Here is a 26,125-nt window from a genome sequence, read left to right as displayed (position 1 = left end):
CAATTACCTCCCTTGACCTGCTGGTCATGCTTCTCTTGATGCAGCCCAGGATAAGGTTGGCTTTCTGGGCTGCAAAAGCATATTGCCAAGTCATGTTGAGCTTTTTGTCAACTGACAGACCCAAGTCATTCTCTGCAGGGCTGCTTTCAATCCACTCGTTGCACAGCCTGTATTTTTGCTTGGGATTGCCCCAACCTATGTGCAGGACCTTGCACTTGGCCTTGTTGGACTGCATGAGGTTCGCACGGTCCCACCTCTCAAGCCTGTCAAGGTCCCTCTGGATGGCATCCCTTCCCTCCAGCGTGTTGACGGCACCACACAGCTTGGTGTCATTGGCAAACTTGCTGAGGATGCACTGAGTCCCACTTTCCATGTCACTAACAAAGATGTTAAACAGCGCCAGTCCCAATACTGACCCCTGAGGAACACCACTTGTCACTGATCTCCACTTGGACATTGAGCTGTTGACTGCAACTCTTTGAGTGCGACCATCCAGCCAATTCCTTGTCCACTGAGTGGTCCACCTGTCAAATCCATGTCTCTCCAATTTAGAGACAAGGTAATAGTTTCCAGGAGGATCCGCTCCATGGTCTTGCTGGGCACAGAGGTGAGACTGACTGGCCTGTAGTTCCCCGGGTCTTCCTTTTTTCCCTTTTTAAAAGCGGGGGTTACGTTTCCCCTTTTCCAGTTAGTGGGAACTTCCCCAGACTGCCACGACTTCTCAAATATGGATGGTGGCTTAGCCACTTCATCTGCCAGTTCCTTCAGGGCCTGCAGATGCGTCTCATCAGGTCCCATGGACTTTTGCACCTTCAGGTTCCTTAGATGGTCTCAAACCTGATCATCTCCTACAGTGGGTGGTTCTTCATCCTCTCAGTCCCTGCCTTTGCCATCTGTGACTTGGGTGGTGTGGCTGGAGCACTTGCTGGTGAAGACTGAGGCAAAAAAGTCAGTGAGTACCTCAGCCTTCTCCATGTCTCCATGTCCCAGGTCTCCTGTTCCCTTCCAGAGAGGGCCCACACTTTCCCTAGTCTTCCTTTTATCACTGATGTACTTATAGAAGCTTTTCTTGTTGTGCCCTTGACGTCCCTGGCCAGATTTAATTCCATCAAGGCTTTAGCTTTCCTAACCTGATCCCTGCCTGCTTGGACAATTTCTTTGTATTCCTCCCAGGCTACCTGTCCTTGCTTCCACCCTCTGTAGGCTTCCTTTTTGTGTTTGAGTTTGTCCAGGAGCTCCTTGTTCATCCACACAGGCCTCCTGGCATTTTTGCCTGACTTCCTCTTTGTTGGGATGCATTGTTCCTGAGCTTGGAGGAGCTGATCCTTGAATATTATCCAGCTTTCTTGGGCCCCTCTTCCCTCCAGGGCTGTATCCCATGGTATTCTATCAAGCAGATCCTAGAAGAGGCCAAAGTCTGCTCCCCTGAAGTCCAGGGTAGCGAGCTTGCTTTGCACCCTTCTTGCTGCCTTAAGGATCTTGAACTCCACCATTTCATGGTCACTGCACCAAGGCTGCCCTTGAGCTTCACATTCCCCACCAGCCCCTCCTTGCTGGTGAGAACAAGGTCCAGCACAGCACCTCTCCTCGTTGGCTCCTCCATTACTTGGAGAAGGAAGTTGTCATCAACACATTCCAGGAACCTCCTGGATTGCTTGTGCCCTTCTGTGTTGTCCCTCCAACAGGTATCAGGGTGGTTGAAGTCCCCCATGAGGACCAGGGCTTGTGAACATGAGTTCTGGAAGGTACACCCAGAGAAGAAAGGAAACTCTAGTCCAGCATGTTTTACCACAAGAATGCACTCTGCGCATTTTTGTAGCATTAACTGAGCTGTTAGCATGCCTGGCCTTGCCTCTGTAGTCATTTTTCCCAGAGCTGCATTAAAGAGAAGATGGGGAATCCTGAGCAGAAGAGAAGGAGCAGCAGTGGTACCTGGCCACCTGCAAATACCTGGGAGTTTCAGCACTGTACTTGGAAAGGCAGTTAATATGCAGCTGACAGGCCACTATTGGGAAACAGCACGGCAAACACTGAACTAGCGCTGGGAGGTGACATGCAAGGGAAAAGAGAAGTAGAATCATAGAATCATTTAGGTTGGAAAAGACTCTTAAGATCATCAAGTCCAATCATTAACGTAACACTGCCAAGTCCACCACTAATCCATGTCCTTAGGGGCCACATCAACACATCTTTTAAATACCTCCAGGGATGGTAACACCACTACTTCCCTGGGCAGCCTGTCCCAATGCTTGATAACCCTTTCAGTGAAGAAATTTTTCCTGATATCCAATCTAAACCTCGCCTGGCGCAACTTGAGGCCGTTTCCTCTTGTCCTGTCACTTGGGAAAAGAGCCTGACCCCCCACCTTGCTGCAACCTCCTTTCAGGTAGTTGTAGAGAGCGATAAGGTCTCCCCTCAGCCTCCTTTTCTCCAGGCTAAACAAGCCCAGTTCCTTCAGCTGCTCCTCGCAGGACTTGTGCTCTAGACTTTTCACCAGTAGATAGGTGGGGAGTCCTACAAAAGCAAATGGGAAGGCCTGATGTACCAGAGATGTAGCATGTGCAGGTGTCCCATGTTCTCCTTGCTTTGCCAGCAGCACCAGCTGGAAACTCAGTGTGGCCCTACAGAATGTTTTGGGCTTTCTGTTGAGAAGCAGCATTATGAAATAATGCTATGGCACTTGTCATCCTTAACATGCCTGCCATGCCTTGGCACTGACTGTTTACAGCAGAGCATCCGGACGCCAAGCAAAGATTCCCTTTTAAGGCAAAGAGCCACTATGAGAATCCAGAAGAAAAAGTTTCCCTGGCATGTAGGGTACATTCTTCTTTCCTCCTCCTCTTAAATAAACTATTAGTAACTTCAAAGAACAAAAATGAAGAAGGAGGGCCAGAAATGCTGCCAAAGACATTTTATTCTGCACAGCCCCCTTAGACCTGCACAGCAACCAAGCCCTGGAGCTAACCCAGGGCAGGAGAGGAGAGGAATGAAACTGAGGTCAGAAGGGTCTGTCAGAGACCTGGGGTGAGAGGAGATCAGAGCAGAGACTGTCTTAAAAACTTAGTCTCCTTCCTTTCCCCAGGCCCTGGAGAAACAGTCTGACCACAGAAATCCATGAACAATTGTACTCTATGCTGCACTGGGATTTGGGCTTGCCTTCCAATACCTTACACTGCTTCCCTTCCCATGCTGATGTTCTTTTCTCCTCTTCCCCCACTCTGAACACGTACATCCAGGATTTGTGTTCTGGGTGTGCTGTCATGTGGCATTTTCAGCTGAAGACTTAGCAGTGATCTGCGTTAAAACAGGACATGGGATTGAGAAGAATCTCCACAGAGATACTAATTTTGTACAGTTTTAAAGAAAGAGGGAAATACAAATATTGTCTCTTGTTTTTTCTCAAAGGAAGGGTAGCTCTACTGATGTTCAGGTGAAGCTTGTTATTCCCCTTTTCTTGCATGCTATACAAATAAAGATGTTGAATTACCAAGAAGTGATTTTTAAGCTGCCTAGTGCCTCTAAGTTTCCATTCCTTGTACTTAACTGAGGAGAAAACACTGTGGACTGTTGAGGTAGGAAACCGGACAACCTTCAAGAGTTTGTTCCTGTCCTGTAAAAACTGGCATAACCTTCTGCTTCATTGTTCTTGGTGGCAGTCAGTCACTAGGACTCATGAATTTTAGCTCATAAAACTGTTTCCTTCCTGCTATGAATGGGTTCAGGACTCCCATACTTACACAGAATGTTTCTAACCAGAAATTAACTGATAACTTCTTTCCAGTAAAATGCCACAGAAAAAACAGAAAGGTAACAAGGAAATCTGTGAGCAGCTAACCTGGTTTTCCTTACAAAGCTGTACTCTTCTGTGGAGGGCTGAAATCTTTGGGTTTTTCCCTTCTGCAAATGGAGTATATTAGAGGGAGAGAGCTTCCATATTAAAATTTTTTACCTTAATGTATTTTATTCCCTTTTTTGTTCCACTCGCATTCCATTTGACTCCTTACCTGAAGAAGGGGACAGAAACTAAAATGAAAATACCCAGTATACCTTTAACTTTGAATTACAAACCCTTACTCACTGGGAAATATAAAAACATGAAAGTGTTCATAAAGATTGGCCTAAAAGACACTGTTAAAATGTTGGCTTACTGCCTCTCTAATTCTGTGTTTCAAGAAGCTAACCCCCATCCTCAATTACCAAGAAAGTAGGTTTTGGCAGGAGTGCTTCACTCTATAATACTTCATCAGTGGAGGATATTTTAAAACACGACACTTCAAAAAGAAAGGAAAAAATTACAGGATGAAAATCAAAGGCCAAGATAGTTTGATATATCCGGTCGTTTGGTAGTGTAGAGGTACACATGGGTGAGGTGGAATATGGTGTTGCTGTTGGAGACTGTAAGTTTTCCACATAAATGTTTTAGTTGGGAACGTACCATTTCAACTACCAAATTTTCTAGATTGTGAACTACAGAAATTATAAAGTCCAAGCTAGGTTACTTGAAAATAACCCCTAAAACCTCAAGTGACTTTTAAAATGTAATTTGATAACATTTCTGTGGGCATCTTATTTTTTATTTTCCTTAAAATAGATTTTTCTTTTTGTGCCACTTTCACGTGCATTGCTATGAACCATGGGCCTTTTACTGTCCTCTCACCAACACTGACTGAACACATCACAGCTGGATTGCAGACAGTTGAGACATGCTCTCTTCTACATTTGCTGGCGATTGCTAGGATTATACCAGTTAACCTGGGGTAAGAAACAGGGTCAGTTACTAAAAATAACACCTCACATTATTAATCACAAAATAAGCATCTTTGTCCTGTAAGGTTCATAATCTGTGGTGATTTTCATCCTCACAGACTCAAGATGGCTTGTGAGTTTTGAAGTTTGCAAACAGGGAGACAAATTTGTCATGTAAGGCCTGTTAGACCTGTTCTGTCAATTTTCAAATGGAAATTAGTGTGTTTGAGACTTGGCTGGAACCTGAAACTAGTGCATGATCCAGAGGGCACAAAATGATTGGAGTTTTGCCCGCAGCTCTGCTCCTCACCACTATAGGTTTTTTTAAATAAACTTTTTAACTTTCTGAAGTTACTCTTCTATCTGGTACTAAACCCACTTTAAAATGCCACATTAAAAAGAGAAAAACCACTGATTACTTGTATTCAAAAAAGAAAAAATAAACAGAGTAGTTAGTTGGGTGTGAAGGGTAGGAGATGGTGATTGAAGCATGATCGTTTGTCCTTGAAGAGATTTGTTTCAGATGCAGTGTAAGAAACTGCACAGCTTGCTGGAGACAGCAAGAAATTCTTATAGCTGTGCTGGTTCCCTCTGGAAAAAAGGAATCCTGAGTTGGTAGAGATAATCTTAAAAATTGCATGATCAGTTTAGGGAAGTTTGGCATTTAATATATCACTAGTGTTTGCAATAAATCAGATTCTCATGACCAAAACCATGGATGCCTGGTACAGTTCCAAAGTGATTTGAACTACGTCAGGTTATGAAGCATGTCCACATAGGGGATGTTGTGTCTTTGATACTTTTCAGCTAAGTCAGATTGCTTCATGTGTGCTTCTTTCCAAACAAACCATATCAGTTTGAACTGACGTACATCTTTAGTATTGGTACTATGAACAAACTTTGAACCTTACAGCCAGTTTCTGCTATGAAATGGGAATAATACTTTCCTCGTATGGTTTTAAAACTAAATACCTGGATGGTGCTTTGAAGATGCTCCAAAGTCTGGGTTTTTTTGAACCAAGAAACTACTGGGCATCTGATCAAGAAGGAAATGTGAGAGAGAGAGAGATTAGAGGAGAATCTTTATTAACTGAGATGGGATAAGAAAACAAGCTGGGAAATTGGCAGTTTTACTTGATGTTAACAAAGCAGTTAGACCAGGGGAAAAAGTCATCACGGCCCAGTGGGCCTGTCACTTGGTGGAGTGTCTTATACATCTCTTTCTCCAGTGAAATCCAGGCAAACTTCCAGCTGCTGTGTTTTCTCAGCTGAAGACAAGGCTGAGTATGGAAGCCCTGCTAGAAGCATTAGTGAATGTAGTGTCTTTGGCTGGAGCCAGTTTGCTGAACCTTTTTCTAAGACTTAAGATGAGTGACCTCTCTTCTGCCGTCTCCCATCACTTTTCCTTCTCAAACTTATTCGTGGGTGTGACTTGGCCTGTGGCATCATATTCAACTGAGTGCCTAAACCCAAACAAACACAAACCTATCCTGCGAGTTATCTGAAGAATTAGTTTGTACTCTGGTTTGCCTGTCAATAAAAACTGTTGAGTGCTGTCTCCTTGGATTCCCTAAAGATGTTTCTTTCCTTAATTAGTAGTTAAGCATTGATAGACAGGTTTTGGTCTAACCTCTTGACAGACCTTCACCAAACTGCTGTGTAACAGCTATTCCTCCAGCTGCTTTGGACATAACAGTTGATCTGACATGGATATGTTAAGACACATTTAGCAGAACTCTCTTATTTTTTTAAGACACACACAGGTAAACATGAACCAGGACTTTGGTTTGCCTATAGCAGTGTTTTGAAAGGTACTGCCCTTTTTGTGGTCTTATATGACATTTAGTTATGTTTTCCAGTAAATAATCATCTACAGGTGATGGATTTTGGTGTTTCCTGAGTAAAACCTGTTCTTCATTGTTCTTGTCACTCTTCCTTTCATTGAAAGCAGGCTGAACAAGCTGTTGTTGAATGTGCTGCTTTATGCTCATTGCTATAGTCCTCACTTTTAAGGGTGTTCTGGGACATCTCAGAAATGGCTACACGCAATTTTGTGTATTTGTGTACTTTAAATATAAAATGAAAAATTAAGGAAGGCATCTTGAATGTGAACAGCTCACAACAAAGGAAATAACGGATGCTTCGCTGCTTCGCTTTGTACATTTGGAGTTGGTTCCAGGTAGACGGTGTTTTCTTGCAAGTCTTTGTGAAACAACAGTGAACTTGGAGGTAGGGGAGAGCAGAAGGAAGGAAGCTAACTTCTGAACTTTACACTATTTGGTAATTCTGGTAATTGCGAATTTATGAGTTTTAGTTTATCTAGAATATGGAACTATTTGTTGATTTTTAATCATATGGAATCACATTTCTAAAACTGTTTTCTTTGTACTGCACTATGCTCCAGCTTTGTAAGTCTCTAAAGAAAATGCTTTAGTATTGACTAGTATTGACAGTTTCCAAACTAAACCCACAGTTTTACAGCCTAGACTGAGCATGACTCAATTAATATGAGTAAGTCTAACTTTATAATCTGTGTTATGCTGAATTGAGGGAAGACGTGTGGTCTGGTTCCAAACTTGACATTTTTAAGACTGGAATTTTTTTTAGTTTGTACTTAAAATATTTGGTCCATGTAGTGTCCCAACTGCACTGCATACAAGTAATGAAAATCTGTTGGTAGAAACAATTTTTGTGGTTTTGCTTTAGCTCTCAGCACCAGCAAAAGGTTAAAAAGAAGTTTGTGCTGCACATGGTGATTTGGCATTCAGGTTTCAGTGGTGTGAATAAACCCTTTGGTATTGGTGATTATGGGCATTTTGCAGGTTCAGTGATGATGCCCATGAGTCGGGTTCTTTTTTAAACCAAACCAAAGCTTTGGAAAGGGGCAGTGCATAGGATCCTTCAGGAGGCTTCTGTTTGAAGTGCTCCAGTTCCAGCACAAGGCAGTTGTGGAAAAACTGACACAATCTATTGAAAAGACACAAAGCAGCTGCATGTACTAATCTCGCAGGGAACTGATACTTGTGTGGAAATGAGGGGCTTTGGTTTTTGTGAAAGGACCATGACGTGTAGTTGTTTGCATTAGCAAACTTGTGAAATATATTTAGTGTTGAATTTTCGATTCGTTTCTTGAAATGGGGAGGAGATGCTGAAGTGAGAATGAGGTATACACTACCCATTTCTATTCGGTGGAAGGCTTGCCTCAGCCTTGTATGTCTGGCTTCCTTCTGTGGTTTCCCTCCACAGCCTGGCTCTGTGACAGACTGTCTTTGACCTCGTCGTCTCTCTCTCCCCTCCTCCTCCTCTCAGAAGACTGCTCTTAGCTGTCGTGGCACAGCCCTATCCTGGGGCCCTTGGTTTAAGTATCCTGAAGTAAAGCAAAGACACAAACTCTGTTCTATCCAAACTACTTCTCACTGATCACTTTTCTCCCCAAGTGTGGTTAATGCGGTTTGTCAAACCAGTCTCTGAAGTTGAAGGTATTTTCTGCATCGCTGTTACTAGAACTATAATTTTCTTAGAAAATCAACTTATCCTTGAATGCCTGAATCCCCCCCCCCCACCCTGCCCCAACCCAAAACCCACTAAACCCAACCAGCTGAAAAAAACCCTAAAGAGTATATTCTGAATAGACCTTAATATTGTCTGTCAGAGGCCCAGCAGGTATGAAGGTGCTGTATGGAGCGTGCTAGGCTTGGTTTCAGCAGCATAGGAGTAAGGCAGCCTGTGCTGGGAATTAAGCAAATCAGTGGCCTGGAGAATTTTTTGCTAGCTCAGGGCCAAGTGCATAGTTTCAACTGGATTTATGCTGCTGATTGTCAGGGTAAGGTAGGTGCAAGTCTTAACATGGTATTCCTGCAGAAGGAAGAGGTCAAACATGTTGTTTCATTTGCTACAAAGTCAGACTACAGACTATTGAACGGCACTGTTGTTTTATGCTATTACATTTTCCTTGAATGTCGTCTCAAGTTCTGTGAAAATCTGAAGTTGCAGGCCCAAGAATAAATTAAGTGTATCTCTCATAGCTTCTTTAAATACCTTTAAGGCCCTCTTGCAGTTCTTGCTTTCATAGACTTTTCTTTCTTATCTGTAGCTTACTTTTACATGGTGAGATTCAAACGAAATTAGCAAATATAAAGGTTTGAAGGCAAGAATAGTTAGCCGACAACCAGGAGCTATTGGTCTAACTAAGCTACCCCTCTGTATTAAGAGCCTTGTGCTGAGGGACATCTGACTTGGCATGTCCTAAAACATCCCTTTGTGGAGCAGCTATGAGAATTAGTCCAGGTTACTTAAATAAATGTAAGAGACAAATATTGCAGACAAATCAAATTCATTTGAATTGGAATGCACTGATGTGGAAAAAGGAGATGGCAAGAAATGTGCAAGTATTGCCTTACTGTACTTGTCCGTCACCATTAAATAGATCTTCTGTCTCTGGTTAGGTGGATTTTTTAACTGTAGAAACACATGGATATACAGCTGTTTGATCATATAGCCTAAAAGATGAAAGTGTGGACCTGCCATCCTGCCTCAGAACTCTTTAGTGAACCCCTGGCCCAGGAATACAGCTTGGGTTGAGAGTCTAGCTTGAGAATGTTAAAAACAAGAGTGAGAGGAAAATTCTAGTGATTACAACAAACGCTTTAGAAATGGGAGATGAAAAGTTACAGTATGCTGTGGAGATAAATGCATTTTATGGAATGGTGTGTCTGCTTTTATAAATCCAAATGGAAGGTTATTTCATAATGCATCGGATTTTAAAGGATTTTCAGAAGAAAATGAACTCGGATCTTTCTGTCTCAGGTATCCAGGGAGTTGAGAAAGCAGGTGTTTTTGTAGTTACCAGTGCCTCTAGCTGGACTCACAGATGCTTGCTTCCAGGCTTCTGGTATCTCTGAGAATGTAGGACTGGAGTAGTGAGGAATGCTGTAGCTTTGAATGAGCAGTGCCAGCACGTTGTGTGGAAAGAACATTTTTCCAACTGAGAGCTATCTGTCTTGTAGCAGTCCACTTTTACTGTCCCTCAAACTCCCATTTTGCAGGTGATAGTTACCTGTATGATTCAGCAGATTGTTAGTATACTTGCATTAGAGTAGCTCCTTCAGGCATGGTGGCATTCTGCTGTCATGATTGTTCATAAGCATAAAAAGAGACTGTTGCTCCCAATAGTTTACAATCTAAACTGGCAAAAGGGCAATGGAGGTGGAGCAGCTCAGTCTTAATGCCATTCAAAACTTCCAAAGTTACTTGAAAAAAGTGACTGAGTTCAAATACACTTTTTAAGAAACTATCTTTTGCTTTAATTAAAAAAAAACCACAAAAGCTAAGGGGAGGGAAGGCAGGAGGAGCAGTGAAAACACAGCAATTTGGATAAACCAGCTTCTTTCAGGTTTCTGTAGCTGTTCATCAACAGTAAAGGTAACCTTTCTTCCCTCTTCTTAATCTCTTGCAGGAAGTCCAAGGGAAAGCCAAATGGTAAAAAGCCAGCACCGGAAGAGAAGAAACTTTACCTAGAGCCAGAATACACAAAATCCAGAATTACCGACTTCGAATTTAAGGAACTAGTGATGCTACCACGAGAAATAGACCTCAACGAGTGGCTAGCCAGCAACAGTGAGTATTGTGATTGTACAGTGCTGAGCTTGCTGTCCACACCAAAGGCGGCATCATTCACTCTGTTTCCTTTTACTGTTTTCAGTGCTTAGAAAAACACTCAATGACTATTTATGCTTACTGCATAATGCGTGTCATTATACCTTGAATAGTAATTAAGCTTACGTACAAACCAACTGTGCTCAGCAGCATGGAAGCCTTGATGAGTTTCCTCCTTCCAGCTCCTTCACTGTGGCATTGAGGGCATTAAAGTTTTTGATGCTTTTTTGAGGCTGATCAGATTCCCTTTACTATTTGCTAAACTGGCTGGTTCAGCATGTTTCTGACTCAAGCTATTGGTCTTCCAGAAGCATTCTAAAAATGGTAGTTTGTTAAGACTTGTATGTGAAGCAAGTTATGCCTAAAGCCAGAAGTTTTGAAGTCTTTTGGTTGGATTTCTTCTCCCCATTCCTTCCAAGCTTTGGTGGAACTATTGTGAACTTAAACTGTAGTCAAGCTGGAATTCAGAGACATGACTGGCTACCATGACTGAATGCTGTATCTGTGCATCTTAGTTCTGATTTACAATACTTCCCTGTGCTTCTGCTTCACCTGCCAGTCCTAACCTGCAGCTATGACCCAGCCTTGTTTACATTTTCAACAGTATGTGGTGGTAGCAAGAAACTACTTTAAACTGCACACTAGCAAAGTTTTATAGAGACTCGTTAAGAAAAAGTGAGGTGCCCCCTGAGGAGTATTAAAATGTTAAATTATCTCAGGAGATTTTAAAAAATTAGAAGTGTACTAGTTTTCATGCTGTTGTTTTTTAAAAGGAGATATGTCATGAGAAATATTAATGCCATTTTCTGGCCACTGTACATTTTAAGTCTGTCTTCAGAAGAACATAGCAAATTGTTTGCCTTCAGCTTGTAGTAGAGTATTCTACTGTAAAAGTGAGGCTGATGATGGAGGCACTTTCCAGTCTTGCTGCTTAGTGAGTAATAAGAGCTGATGCATCATGGTGCTTTCATCTTAAATCAAAACAAGAGCTTTCATTCTATGTACCTCTTTGTTTTGCAGTTCATAATTAGACTCTAGCTAAATCATGTTTAAATTTGTATGCAAGCTCAAGACTCTGAGGCCACTTCACTTACTCTGTTTAAATAATTGTCTGGAGGATAACCAGTGTTTGAAAGTATTTTACTTCTGAATTTCTTTCCTTTGTGTTTATTTTTCAGCAACAACTTTCTTTCATCACATCAACTTACAGTATAGTACAATCTCAGAATTCTGTACAGGAGAGTCATGTCAGACCATGGCAGTGTGCAATACGTAAGTCAATTATTTACAACTGCAAGGTTTCCATGAAGTCTTCAGAGTTGCTTGGGGGAGAACATTGGTATTGGATGGCATTGGGCAAGTGTTTTACAGCAGATCTCTACTTAGTGAGAATGTGGCATCTGTACATCCTCCTTTCTCCCCTCAGCAGTGAATGGTGGTGGGAATCTGTTTTCGTGGAGGACTAGGACGAGAATCTTTGACTGTTCTGAGCTGGTTTTACAAGGTCAGATCAGAGAGGCACATTACCATGTGCGCAGCTTGCAGGGAGAGGGGAAGAAGAGCAAGACAAAACTGTCCTTACTGGTAACAGTGCTGGGATTCCATAGAAGGCCAGGGAGGATAAACAAATTGCAAAAACCTCAGAGGGTGTTTTTGATAGCTGGAATGCTGACAGAGCACCAGGCTGCTGACGGATAACCTCTAGCCTGACGTGAGCCACTGGCTTGCTGCCTGAGCCCCTGGGTGTGGAGGACACAAGTAGCAGCTTTGCAAAGAGTAAGGAAAACGTTTTGGTTTGTCACTTTCCCCCCTGTAGGACTTAGTAGACTTTTTAAACGTTGACTAGCTGTCACTTATGAAAGAAAGCTTTGTAGTTTTACTGTACATGGCGAGTATAAAAAAAGTTACCATAAACTTCTGCTCTTGATTAGCACAGTCCAACATGATGGAATATGAGATCCAGTTAAGTATGAATAAGCCTGCTGTGTTGTGGGTTTTTTTTCTCCAGCACATGTGTCGATAGGCCTTTTCTTCCCTCCTCTTGCATTTCCTGGGATTCATTTAGTTGAGATGGATTTTAAAACAGAAGACTGAGCAGTTAATGTTATAGTACATCAAATAAACATCCCAGGAAATGTATGCAACAGAACCAGAGCTCTATATTGTATCTCTGACAATAATTACTTAGTGCTTAGAAACAAATTCTTGGTTAATGTACTGGGCTATCTTGTACACTTGAAATTAATATCAGGGGCTTTTTTGAGAGCACTCTGAAGAATGTGAAGTGTATGGAGGATATTTTTGCATGTAAAAGTTGGAAAGATAACTGTCAGTAGAGAATTAAAGGCCATGCTAGGGACTTTGAGAGCAGGCTGGAACAGAAAGTAATAAGTCTCTGCTGGACCCAGATGTTATCAAAGGGAGACAGCATGTCTCTAAATGAGAAATGGTGATCAGTAAGATGAGTATTTTGTTGAGTCTTGCTCCCAAGCTTTCTCATATTTTAATTCCTGATGTAGCAATGGCTGTCCAAAGGACTGAGTTTAACTGTTTATCCACTTGGCTGATGGGAAATAGTGGCTAAAAGGAGGTGGTGGTAGGGAACCTATGTAAGTGTCGCTCCATTCTGCTCTAGGGAGTCTTGAACAGTTCTCTGTAAGCAGTTCATGCTGCAGAATAAAGAAAGGAAGTGCCTGTAGGCAACTCCAGCTCTAGTCTATATTTTTAGTGGTGAGGACCGATAGCAGAAGGTTCCTATCCTTTGTTTTGGAAAACTGAAAAATTGCACTATTCAGAAATAACAGGAAGCATGTCTACACTTGGGTGAAGCACTTGAAACAGTTTGTGTTTAGCTAAATCATAACAACTTAAGTATCTTCCTGTACTTGGGGGCAGATGACTGGTTCACGTTTGCAAACTGTAGGCTGCATATTTCATTCTTCTATCAAGTGTGTGGCTCTCTGAAAAAACCACAGAGGTGAGATCACCTAGCTACACACCTCAATACAGTTCAGCTTTGAAGGCCCTGTTCATAATTGTGTTCTCCAAATAGCTCTAATGACAATTTTGGATAATCCTTATCTTTATGTTCTGCCTTTCCTAGCTCTTCTCTTTTGGAAGAGTGTGGTGGGTTGACCCTGGCAGGACGCCAGGTGCCCAACAAAGCTGCTCTATCACTCCCCCCCTCAGCTGGACAGGGGAGAGAAAACACAATGAAAGGGTCATTAGTCGAGATAAGGACAGGGAGAGATCACTCAGCAATTACCATCATGGGCAAAACAGACTCGACTGGGGGAAAATAAACTTCATTTATTACCAGTCGACCAGAGTAGGGTAATAAGAAGTAAAACCAAATCTTAAAACACCTTCCCTCTACCCCTCCCTTTTTCCCAGGCTCAGCTCCACTCCCAGTTTTCTCCACCTCCTCCCCCCCAGCATCGCAGGGGGATGGGGAATGGGGGTTGTGGTCAGTTCACACATTGTCTCTGACACTCCTTCCTCCTCAGGGTCAGGACTCCTCACTCTTCCCTTGCTCCAGTGCGGGGTCCCACCCATGGGAGACAGTCCTCCACAAACTTCTCCAACGTGAGTCCTTCCCACGGGCTGCAGTTCTTCATGAACTGCTCCAGCGTGGGACTCTTCCATGGGGTGCAGTCCTTCAGGAGCACACTGCTCCAGCATGGGTCCCCTGCAGGGTCACAAGTCCTGCCAGAAAACCTGCTCCGTGGGCTCCTCTCTCCACAGATCCGCAGGTCCTGCCAGGAGCCTGCTCCAGTGTGGGGTTCCCACGGGGTCACAGCCTCCTTCGGGCACCCACCTGCTCCACCGTGGACCTCCATGGGCTGCAGGGGCACAGCCTGCCTCACCATGGTCTTCCCCACAGGCTGCAGGGGAATCTCTGCTCTGGTGCCTGGAGCATCTCCTCCCCCTCCTTCTTCACGGACCTGGGGGTCTGCAGGGTTGTTTCTCTCACTCATTTTCACTCGTCTCTTCAGCTGCAATTGCTGCTGCATGGCAACATTTTCCCCCTTCTTAAATGTTATCCCAGAGGCACTGCCACCATCACTGATGGGCTCAGCCTTGGCCAGCAGTGGGTCCATCTTGGAGGTGGCTGGCATTGGCTCCATGGGACATAGGGGAAGCTTCTAGAAGCTTCTTACAGAAGCCACCCCTGCAGCCCGCCTGCTACCAAAACCTTGCCACGCAAACCCAGTACAAAGATATGCCTAAGTTGAACATGGACAACTGCCTCAAAGGTGCTCATTTGTTTATATCCAATTATGACTATGATTCTCACTCCCCCCCCTTTCTTTTTTTTAAGTCATACCCTAATGAATAAGGTAAGGACATGCTTATTGTGTTGGAGAAACACCAGTTGATGTGATTTATTGTGCCTCTGACCTGTCTCCAGTATATAACGAGTACCACCTAAATATTAGAGTCAGTTGCTAATTCACCTGACGGATGCTCCAGATTTGACCTTCTGTTGCTGTGATGTGTTTGTTCAGGTACTTTGGAATAAAATAACATCCACCTATATTAGATTGCTACAGAATTACAGTACCTTGGAATAAGGGTGCAGTTTGCCATTTTTTTCAGTGCTGATTTCTCAGGTAGTTCAGTACGAATGTCTGCGTTCTGCTCCTCTTTTATGTTTTCCCTGCCCAGTTCTCTAAAGGGTGTTTTGGATCACACCGTTTTGGTCACACTAAGACAGGCTTTTTGTATTTATGGTTGAGATGGTGAAGTAACTATTGAGAACAGGTTACTTGTCAAGTTACTTTGCATTCAAATGCACTGCAAATACTCAATCCTAAGTTTAGAGAATGTGCTGGCAAAATAAACACCAGTTGCAGTGAAATATTTGAGGTAACGTTTTAACATCTCGGAGAAGCTCCAGCCAACTGACAAACTGCAGACAGATGCAGCTTTCAGCCGTCTGTCAGATATATGAGATAGTACAGCCATCTGCACACATTAAGGAAGAGAATTTCTGCTTAGGGTCACTAAGAGACAACTGACCAAAACTTACTCTCCTAGTAGAACAGATGGAAGCATTTGCTGGCAAGGTGGGATAATGCCAAGAGAAATACCAGAATGGCCAGTTATCCTCAAAATTTAATGAGGGTGGCATGATTGTAACTTTGGGAATTACTTAATTTTGCTCATTAATATGTTTATCACTTGCTGTAAAGCAGGTACTATATTTTTAACACAGTATTTACTATTTAGATTTAGTATGCTTTATAGCTTAGTATTACACAAACTAGCTTTAAAGCATCGTGAGCCATAAACTGGTTTTCTAGCTGACATTTGGGCAAACTTCTCAAAGTGCTGAAGTGCTGTTCATGAGACTGAGGTTCCTGAGGCAGAAACCAAGGATGGATGCAAACTTCTAGGCAGACAAGACTGAAAGGTCTCATTTTGGTCCAGTGAAATCCCTGAATTGATAATTGCTTATCACTCATTTTTTCTAATCTTACAATCTCCTTTCTCATGTCTACCTTGCCCTTAATGTCTCTGCATATGGAGGGTGTTTCCTTCTAGAAAACTTAACTCAAACTTGCATGTTTTGCATTTTCTTGTATTTAAGTTTCCTGAGCTGTATGCTTCTACATGGTGGCTCCTTTATCCCCCCCCCCAACATTGCTTTGCCCCTATCAAACCATCAAACCTTTTCCAAGTTGCTGACAAGCACTATATTAACTGCCCTTGCATTCCATACAATTTGCTATCCTGTTTTCTTCATAATACCTCTTTTGGTATTTCTAGCAAGACTGTCTCTCCTTCCTTTCCAGACCACATAATCTCCACAGCATTTGCCTTTCCCTCCTTCCAGAAGCTTTTTTTATATACTGATGTAACTTCTGTTCTGCCTTGGCTTCTATGTCATCAACACAAACCCAGAATGTTTTAGAGGAAAAGGGGTTAAAATATATACATATGTTGAGATGCAGGACTGTGACTTCATATGTGTTATATTTTATTATTTGCATCATAGGCTTTTCTCTGTTAAACCCATAGCCATTTCTCTCTGAGATTTAGAATGGGGCTACAAATTCCTCATGCTTTCCATACTGGGGAAGTTGAAATCCGCCAGAACTTTACATAGGAAATAAAATAATCAAAACCTGTATCGTGTGAGCACTTTTTGAAAAGTGCCTTTAAGTGTCACCTTCTTGTCCTTTCTGCTTCCTATCCATTGCCTAATTTGGGACTGTACTGTCACAGTGCCAGTGGTGGAATGTAGTTAGGCTTCTGTGCCCAAGCGAGCCCTTTTGATGGCCCCAGCCTGCTTCCTATCTGGTTAAGGGAGGTAACTCCAGCAGGGGTGGCAGCTGTGTACCAGGTGCGAGATACTCGTGGCATGTCAGGGGCTCCTCTCTTCATCCAAGACCTGTGAAGACTCTGTTCACAGCACTTGAAACATGAGGAAGATGCGATTCTAATCCAACAGGACAATCCTTGTAGTTAGCCCCTTACTCTTAATGATTCTTCTTTTAAATTCCTATTTTGCATAATTAGCCTAATTTTCAAGGAAAGGCAAAAAGGGTATGCAGTGGGATGTTACAACAGATTTATTCGCTTATATTTTCATGTAAGTGAACTTGTACAGTTGCCAAACTGTTTCTTTTAACTAAAATCTAATTACTCAGATTCATTTTTGCGCCTAAGGGCAACTCTAAACTATGCTTTCTATCTTGCAGTTGAGGATTTCTGCGGCATCAGAAAACTGCTGAGGTACAGATAGTCCAGTCTGCTTCTCCTCTTGGCAACAAACATTGTCTTAAGACCCAAAATAAGTCTGAGTTGCCTAGAACTGTCTTGCTCCAGCTTACTGCAGGACTAGACAAATGAGGTGGCTTGTGTTTGTGCACTACATTGTGTAATTCCTTATATGTGGATTGTATAAAGGAAGTAAGCAGTGATGAACAGTCTATGCCTAAGGGCTCAAATGATAGTTTTGATGCCTGACATAGCTCTATAAAGAGCTTTTAACTCCTGCTGTTTTCATCTGCTTGCTCACCTTTTTATGTCCTTCTGCAGCCAATCCTGCTCTCTCTAGTAAACAACAGCGTGACCAAGCACCACATGCTGAAAATGAGCTGAAAGAAAAATTCTAAATGTTAAGTGTCTGCAGAACTAGTTTTCAGTTGCCTTTCCTCTCTTAAAAGTTTGAACTACTAATTTCTGCAGCTTCCTCTTGTTTTCATATGGCTTGGGGCATGAACAGTGTCTTCACCTCACCGCCTGCAAGGTCCCTGAAGAATCTTTCAGGGCAATGAAAACACATTGTAAATTAAAACTTTTCAGTTGCTACTTAACATTTTTCTTCAGTTGCTTCAGGACTGTTCTGCTGGTCAGTATACATAAAGCTTCACTTTCCAAGTGGCACGTATAGATCCTTCCAGTTCAATGCAGTCTATACCTGTTAGGCACAGAAAAAACATTTCATCTTTATCTTCCATGCAAAAAAAAAAAAAAAAAAGTGCAAAGGTGGCTAAATGTCACGCTGAAGAGATACTTTGTTTAGGGCTACAGTAAGGCTTGTTTAGTGATTTGTGTGAGGAATGTCAGATAACAGATCGTTAGCCAACAGCAGCAGAGTTGGAGCTGAACAGACAGGCAAAAAATGGTATCCTGGCTTTTTGGGCTGATGTGTTGGGTGGGGTGTTCTGATGCCCAGACCACTTCTAAGGGCAGTCAGCAAACCCCACCTATGCTGTGTTCTGGGAAGACCAACACAATGGATTTCTTATCAGTTCCATAATGATACAGGACTGTGCCTGGAGCTTAGACTGTTTGAAGGAAGAGTTCAGGAACTGGAACTCAAGACATCGCTAATGTGACATTGGCAAAAAAAAAAAATTAAAAAGTGTTTTTCCAAATTCCTTATCTGTAAAACATTTCTCGCTACATGCGCCTAATGTGATGGATATCTGCTTCTGGTAACAGTTAGAGGTGCTTTAATTAACTGTGACTGAAAGAAAAAAAAAAAAAAAAGGAACAGACCTTCAATGGTTTTGTAGCCTTCAGATTCTCTGTCAGGTGAGGGATGGCTGCAGTTAATCAAGATTATGGTTAACTGATTGAATTATGGTTGCTTTTGAAGAGCCAGGCAATATGCTAATGTCTCCTGTTCCTTAAGATCCAAAAGAATTATTCACTGTTGGCAGAGTCAAATGTAAATTCAGATGTTTTGGGGCATCTGTAACTGTAACCAAAGAAGCAGAGTTCAAAGGCATGCTGGCAGGAATGTGCAGAAGGGTCCTGAAAACCTTCCCCATACTGGATTTTGGAACAGGATTTGTAGTGCTTAAAAATGCTGCCAGTACTGCAGAGCACCAGCTTGAAAAGGCTGGTGTTTTGGAGCCACCTTCTGTCTGTTTAATAATACTACACTACAAGACTATGTTTTGTGATGTTAAGCATCAGAAGATCATCAATTTATCACTGTGCAATGTTGTTGCCCTTTAAAAATAGTTATATAATGCTTTCCTGTACAGTTCTATAGACTGTATGCACACCCTCAGTCTGTCATGGACAGGGAGTTACTGCTGCCTCAGTAGAGCTCCTCTCTGTGAAGACTTGTCAGCAGGCTTTCTGTGCTTGGTACTACCTGCACTCTTGACTAAATTGGTAGGGAGAAACAAAACTGGCTAACAGAAATTCAAGGGTTTTGATGTAGAAATATACCGAGGTGAATCTCTTCTGTAGCAGCTATGCCATATTTTGGTAATGTTGCGGCTGTTGTTTTATATATTTAAACGCTAACCTCTTAAAGGAGTTGAGCTGAGGAGCCAAGGCATAATCTGGTGACACTGTCAATTCTCTCCACAGACAGTACTACTGGTATGATGAGCGGGGAAAGAAGATCAAGTGCACTGCTCCTCAGTATGTTGACTTCGTCATGAGTTCTGTGCAGAAGCTAGTGACAGATGAGGACGTCTTTCCAACAAAATACGGTATGTCTGCTTTTGGACAGGTGCTTTCCTGCAGCTCTGCAGATGCTGTAAGTAAGGTGAAAGTTGGCATTCAGCATACATACTAATAATACCAGACAGCTTTCTCACTTGTTTGTTTGATGGTTTGTTTTTGGTTTTGGTTTTGGTTTTTTTAAGGTAGATTTTAAGTTTGGTTCATTCTTGCAGTAAGAAAGACTTGCACTGTTGGCATATGAACTAGGGTGAAAGTCTCAAAATCCTGTCCTCTTGGCTTGTATTTCATCATCGGTACATATTTTTCTTCAAGGATTTTGAGCTCTTCTAGCCTGTATTCAGAGAGGATAAAAATTTGAAAATTGTCAGCATGTATGTGTTCAATACAGCCTGCTGCTAGTAAAATTTAACCTTGCTGTTTTACTATTTCCTTTAAAGCCCTGATGCATTAAGGGGGAAATAAATTGGATTGCCAGGAATATGGCTTGTCTTCCTTGCTCAATCAGGCCTTGTTTTGCAGATTGTTTGCAGTCTCCCTTCCCTTCCAAAGATTAAATAAGAATGTGATTTTTAAGAATTGAAAAGCAATAGCAAAGTAATTTTAATTCAAATTTGTATCCTAACAAGATTGCTACATGCAATGCCTTTGGTTAAGGGGAAGAAAACAGAGACCTAAAGTTATTGTAGGTCGGCTTAATAAGGACTAAAAGCAGCTGGCTTCTTGAGCCACTTCAGATAATTGGAGAACTAGGACATTACAATATAGCAAACGTTAAGCTAGTAGCCTTTGCTTACATGCATCTTGATCTGGAAAGAGGCAGTATCTAGTAAGCCAGCTGAAGTTGACATTTTTTGCTTTTAATATGGTTGTTCAAGGGCAATGAGGGCATTTCATGCAAGTGGTTTGTCTGTGTGGCCAAGGTGTACTTTAGACCAATAACTTACTTCGTATCATGCATCATGCACAGGACAGCAGTTGTTGCTTTTTGCTTGCCTCAGTTTCACTTTCAATGTTACCAAAGTAGTTGTCCAATAATTGTCTTTTGCTGTGCAGGCACAGTACTGCTCCAGCAAGCACAATTTCAGCTGCACCTGACAGAAGGCACCCAGTATTTCCTTCCATTTCTTTTCCCATTTGATATAATTTCAACAATGAAATGAGTGAAATCATTATATACAGTTGGTCAAACTGCTGCACACTTCCAAGGCCTGTGTACCTTACCTTCCATTTCAGGATCTGGGAATTGGTCTCCCAAGCATTATGTACTTCCAGGAGAAAAACGTGCTACTCCTGGACAAATTAGATAAGAAGAGCCAGAAGAGCCTTTCATTGGTTTCACAGCCAGTAACAGAAAATGTTCTGGTTTTAAAGAATGATTACACTTGCTTCCTGATTTTTGAACCCTTAAGGTTTAAAACTTAACTTCAAATGAAAATGCTTAAAACCTCCTTAGATTCTTCCCGATTCCTGTAAAAAGAAGGTAAGAGGATGATACAGGGCCCACAAGCTGTCTGCTGTGTAAGGCGGGCTAGTTGCTCTTACCCACAGCTCAGCCCAAACAAGTGCTGCTGTGGGGCTGAAGGTGAGTGGCTGGAGCTGTTATGGTGCTTCTCCATCTTCCTTTCAGGCAAGGAATTCCCAAACTCATTTGAGTCCCTAGTGAAGAAGATCTGCAAGTACCTGTTCCATGTGCTGGCCCATATCTACTCCTCACACTTTAAGGAGACTTTGGCACTGGAGCTGCACGGACATTTAAACACACTCTACACACACTTTATCCTATTCATCAGGGAGTTCAACCTTGTGGACCCTAAAGAGACCACCATCATGGACGACCTCACAGAGGTCCTCTGCAGCAGCAGTGGGAGCAGCAGTAACGGGAGCGGCAATGGGAGCAGCAACAGCGCAGGAGCACAGAACCATGTGAAAGAGAGATGAGCCCTCCGACAGGATCAAAACTAACATTAAAAACAATATTATATATTCTGTGTGTATGTGTATGTATATGTTCAGATATACATACAGACATATACAGCAATGAAAGCAATTATGCTGCCACCACCGGACGTGTAGTCGTATGGGACTGTACGGAGCTTTGGTTTAATGGGCCGCCTGGCGAGAAGTTGCACCAGTTTTATTTTATTTTCTGTCCGCTCCTCCTTTTACTTATTCAGATGGATGATGAGTGCTGTTTTTATAGAAGAGCCAAGCTTGAGTGTGGGGCCACTCTTGGTTTTTTTTTGGTTTTTTGTTTTTCTTTTTTTGTTTGTTTGTTTGGTTGTTTTTTTGTTTTTCTTTCTTTGGTCTTGAGTGCAAGCCCTTTGTCTTTCTAGGATGGTGGTCCTGCCATTTAAAAAATATCTATTATATTATAAGAAGTGACTTTTACTTTGAAGTGGCTTAAAATGCAGATTTCTTTGGGTTGTTTTTTGGGGGTGGGGGTGGTTTTTTGGTTTGGTTTTACATAGACTGCCCCTTACCCTGCCAAAAACTCCCCAGTTGAGTGCATCTTGCCCTTTGTAAGCTTGGAATGGGAAAAAACTCCTGGCTTGACTAGAGTAGCAACTAGAGGCTTGCCATGTGTGGGAAGTGGGCATGATTCTCCAGTTGCCCCATCTACCTGGTCACAACATGTGAGCATGCAAGAGGATCCACAAGCCTTTCTGCTTATTGCTCCTACAACGTACTCTTTTCTCTGCTCCCCTGCTTCCTCTTTTCCCAGGCACACCTCTACAAACAAAAGAGTAAGATGACTGGAGTGCAAAAGCCACCACCATTTGCTTCCCATTGAACAGAGGCCCGGGGAGGGGGGAGAAGGGTACATCAAGTCAGTCACCGCCTGTGCTAGAAAGATGGCTGTTGGCATAAAATTATATTGTTGGCTTATTTTAGTTCATCTGTTCTGTAATAATAAAAACAAATCTATCAGCCACAAGCTTTGTTTTTGTGTTTGCAGCGTCACAAGTCAGTGGAATCCACCCATACAGCTTCCCTGTTAGCCCTGCTGTCAGCCAGCTTTATAAATAATTGTTTGTCTTCTACTCCGTCAGCTTACATTTGTAATTAATTCCTTGCTCTTTCTGGCAGTGCTAGGACCCTCCTTCCTCCCCAGGTAAGCTGAAGATAAGCACTCCAAAGATAAGCAACACTTAGGCGCGAGTTTCCTGTTTGTATATACTTAAATTCTGCAAATGTAGTGGGGTTCTGGATATTTTGCAGCAAATACTGTATCACAGTATCTGTGGATACAGTATTGTACCAATATTATATCTGGACAGTGATACTGCTCTTTCCTTCACATTTCCACTGCATTCTTGCATTCAGCATTTCCAGCTGGGAAAATGCCAAATTTTTGCTTGCAGTTATGCATCTATCAAGCAAATTTGTGGCAGCCTGTCAGAATTGTTACTGGTTTTGGTCATTATCCTGAGGTATATACATCATTAATAACTAACCTGGCATGAATCCTAGAAAGTTTTCCTGAAGGAGGTCTGTAACTGTAGTAAAAGTCAGTAGAGGGAAGGGAAGGAGAGCAAGTGCAAAATAAAAAGAGAAGGGGAAACATGAGCAAGAAAGGAGGTAAAAAGAGAAAAAGCACAAACAAGAAAAAAGCTTGTAAAGAAGTGTGCAAGAGCAACAACAGATAAAGGAAGAAAAATGCTCAAGTGAGAAAAACAGCAAGTCATCATAAAAGTGAGACAAAAAGAGCAAAAAAAGCATGAGCATAGGAGAAGGGAAGTGCAAGAGTGAGTGAGAGAAAATGACCTCAAACTTTGTGAGCCCAGACTTGTCCTCTGTTGTTTATTTCCAGGGTACCTTGTGAACCTGCAGGCAAATGTGCTAGAGTCTCGCTTGACCTGCTCAGCTGGGTGCTGTTAACACAGGCTGTTCACGAGCACTCCTTCCCACCATGTCCTCCTGCTACGGCCTCCATATCCAGACAAATATTCTCATTCAGTCTCCATTCACACTGATGTGAGCCTTTCCATTACAATTCCCTAAACTAATGTCTGAAGGGAAAACCAGAAGTCAGCAGAAGCTCTCAGAGCAATACCATTTGTAAGGCCTCTGTGCTACCTGCAATGAGAGCATACAGTAGAGTTCAAGGTAAGAAAGTAATAGCAAGAACAATAGTCCAAACCCAGGTGTTTCTGGTAATTTATTATCTACTTGTAAAAATGCATTTGCAGTCTTAATTCTGAAAGACCACTTAGAAATTATAACATGTTTGGGAAAGGTTTGACTTGAACAAGAGGCAGTTCAACTCTCTCTGGCAAGACTGACTTAGTTACACCTCGTAAGTTTGAGATCACAACACAGTGATATCTATATCAAATGCAAGGGTGACTATACCTTAGCTTCCCATAGGAGAACTGACAGAACCTTGTAGGAAGTCTGGGAACCCATGTATTGATGCAAAGCAGCAAACCATTAATTCAGCTACCACGAGAACAGTGAAGTACCACAGTACCTCTAGAAGAGCCTGCTGTTGTTAATGGCAGCTGTCCTGAGTTTACTCTGCAGATGTTTGATATTCCTGAAAGCATAGATGCTTCATCTAGCAGGGTAATCATTATATTTTACAAGCAGTTAACAAGAATACAAATAATGAATCCTATTTTAGTGTAGCCTGTCTTGTTGGGTTTAGCAGTGGGAATAAGGAAAACACTGCAATAGTGCCAACACTAATGTTCTTCCTGTCAGGAGTGTTACTGTAAAGCTCAGCCTCAAGGCATCCAAGCATATTTCAGAGGTTCCTGAATTATGCTGTAGTAACATTAGATACAGACGTGCCACTAAGTCTTCAAACTCTGCTTGGTTGATGCCACTGAAGCCTGTCAGTGACTTTCTATGCTTGCAACATGTCACTGACTATCCACGCTGTAAGCACTGAGCCTGAATCCCCCTTTATCTAAAAGACAGGCTTAGGTCTTCTAACACTGAGATCATCATATTGCTGCTTTAAATGTGTTTTGTAATTTGTTTAAAACTCTGTCAGAACAGGAGACACTTTAATTATGCTATATTCAGCTCCCCCTCCTGCCCTAAACTTCATGACATACCATACCATTGTTTAAGGGTTGCTAAATAAATGAAAACCACAAAACACCACAGAAAAATAACCAAACGCTGCTAGAAGACACCTTCTGAACTATCCACCCACCCCCACCTCCTGGCATGCAGGCCTTGCCTTGTCAAACTCTCAGCTTTACATCTGCTGTTGCAGAATCCCTAACCAACTTTTAGGCCTAAAACCATTGCAATGAGCACAAGCTGTCACAGGGCTGAAGTCTTTCCCGTAAAACCAACAATAGGCATATGTTATGTTTTGTAGGATTCTGTTCCTGACGGTGCTCTGGACACACGACTGATGTGCTAAAGAGCTGAGGTTGCATAAATTTATAGCAAAAGTGAAATGCTATGGCACACAAACTCCCCCCTTTTCATCATTATTAGTAAGTCTTTCAGGCTGCAGTGTCCTTAGGAAATCCAAGCATAAGTGCTTGTAAATAAAAACAGGAGGAAAATAATTTCTTCGTACATGCAATCTGGAATAAATACCAGCAGCAGGTAAGCAAGCGCCAAGGTCAGCATCTTGCATCCATTACATGGGCCACCTCTGTCCATTCACAGGCATGGGACACAGGAACAGTGCCACCAAGTCTTCCGCACAGAGAAACACCCACCTTTAGCTTTGACCTCAAGGCAATGAAGCTGTGTAGAGATCACAGGACCAGCTTCACCCCAACCCTAAGACAGGTCCTGAAGTGGCAACCTAGAAGTTGAGTCAGCCATCTTGTATTTCAGCCCTGCAAAATCAGAGCTATGCCCTTCTTTCTTGCCTGAGAATTGTAGAAAGTTATCAAGGCTGAGATCCCATAGAGCACACTCATTTTATATATGAATAGCAACCTCTTAGCCAAGAATTTTTAGAAAACTGACCTTGCTTCTTATGGAACACTTTTCTGGCAAGAAGATCTGAGGAGGGAGAAAGATCTGTTCTGGCTCTGAGGTACCACTAGTTCTGGCCAAACATGCCAAGGTGCTCCTGAAAGTGATCGGGGGCTAAAGGTAGATGCTGTCAGGTAACAATTAGCTCCTGTACATTAGCAGAAGACTAAAAGACTGTCACAGAAACAAGCAATCCCATAAAAGAACAAGCCAACTTTATGAGCGCTTACTAAATATGCTGTTGTCATACAAAGCCACGCTCCGTCAAGCCCTTACTCATATCTGTCATGTAACTTGTCCCAGCCAATCCTTAGCTCACCATTTCAGCTGTTTGTTTGTTAACAGAAGGACTTGAATCCAGAAATACTCTTCCATTATCTAAACTGAGGACACAGGAGTAGGTTGTTGTTTTAATTCTGTTCAAACCTACTAAACAAATGAAACCAATGTTTGTGTCTGTAGCACAAATGGCAACATCAGAGAGTTTAAATCTCATTCTAATGCCTGGGTGCTGGCAGTAGTTAGAGCATGGAGTTCAGTATGGCTAAGTTATCTGTGCTGCTGTGGCAATACTAGTGCCTGAATACAGTGCCTGAATTAAAGACAGATCTGGTATCTTTACACAATATAGTTATATGCAGTCCAGACAAATCCCAATATTCCCAGTGGAACTGATGATATAAAGTGAGAAAACCACCAAACAGCTGGCAAAAATCCCTCAGTGTGCTAATGGAGTCTCCATTCTTTTTCATGGACAGAAGAACTGTTCTGGTTGTGACCACTAACATGAACAATAAGACTTTTCAAAGCTAGGTTAGCATGTGACTCAGAG

General features: G+C 42.3%; 1 protein-coding gene across 1 annotated transcript in view; it reads left to right on the top strand.

Annotated features, from left to right (window-relative positions):
- MOB2 (MOB kinase activator 2) overlaps positions 1 to 22,276 on the top strand; it is a 119,888-nt gene extending 97,612 nt beyond the window's left edge. Inside the window, exons 2-5 of the mRNA XM_010566015.1 lie at positions 10,202 to 10,362; positions 11,580 to 11,673; positions 19,243 to 19,367; positions 20,969 to 22,276. Of these exons, the coding sequence (XP_010564317.1) occupies positions 10,202 to 10,362; positions 11,580 to 11,673; positions 19,243 to 19,367; positions 20,969 to 21,279 (691 nt within the window). The 3' untranslated portion in view covers positions 21,280 to 22,276. The remainder of the gene's footprint in view (positions 1 to 10,201; positions 10,363 to 11,579; positions 11,674 to 19,242; positions 19,368 to 20,968) is intronic.
- The last annotated feature ends 3,849 nt before the right edge of the window (positions 22,277 to 26,125 follow it).

Source organism: Haliaeetus leucocephalus, unplaced genomic scaffold (assembly GCF_000737465.1).
Source record: "Haliaeetus leucocephalus isolate CR32 unplaced genomic scaffold, Haliaeetus_leucocephalus-4.0 Scaffold200, whole genome shotgun sequence".
Taxonomy (NCBI): Eukaryota; Metazoa; Chordata; class Aves; order Accipitriformes; family Accipitridae; genus Haliaeetus; species Haliaeetus leucocephalus.
The sequence above is the reverse complement of the archived record's forward strand: the minus strand, read 5'-3'. Positions and strand labels throughout refer to the sequence as shown.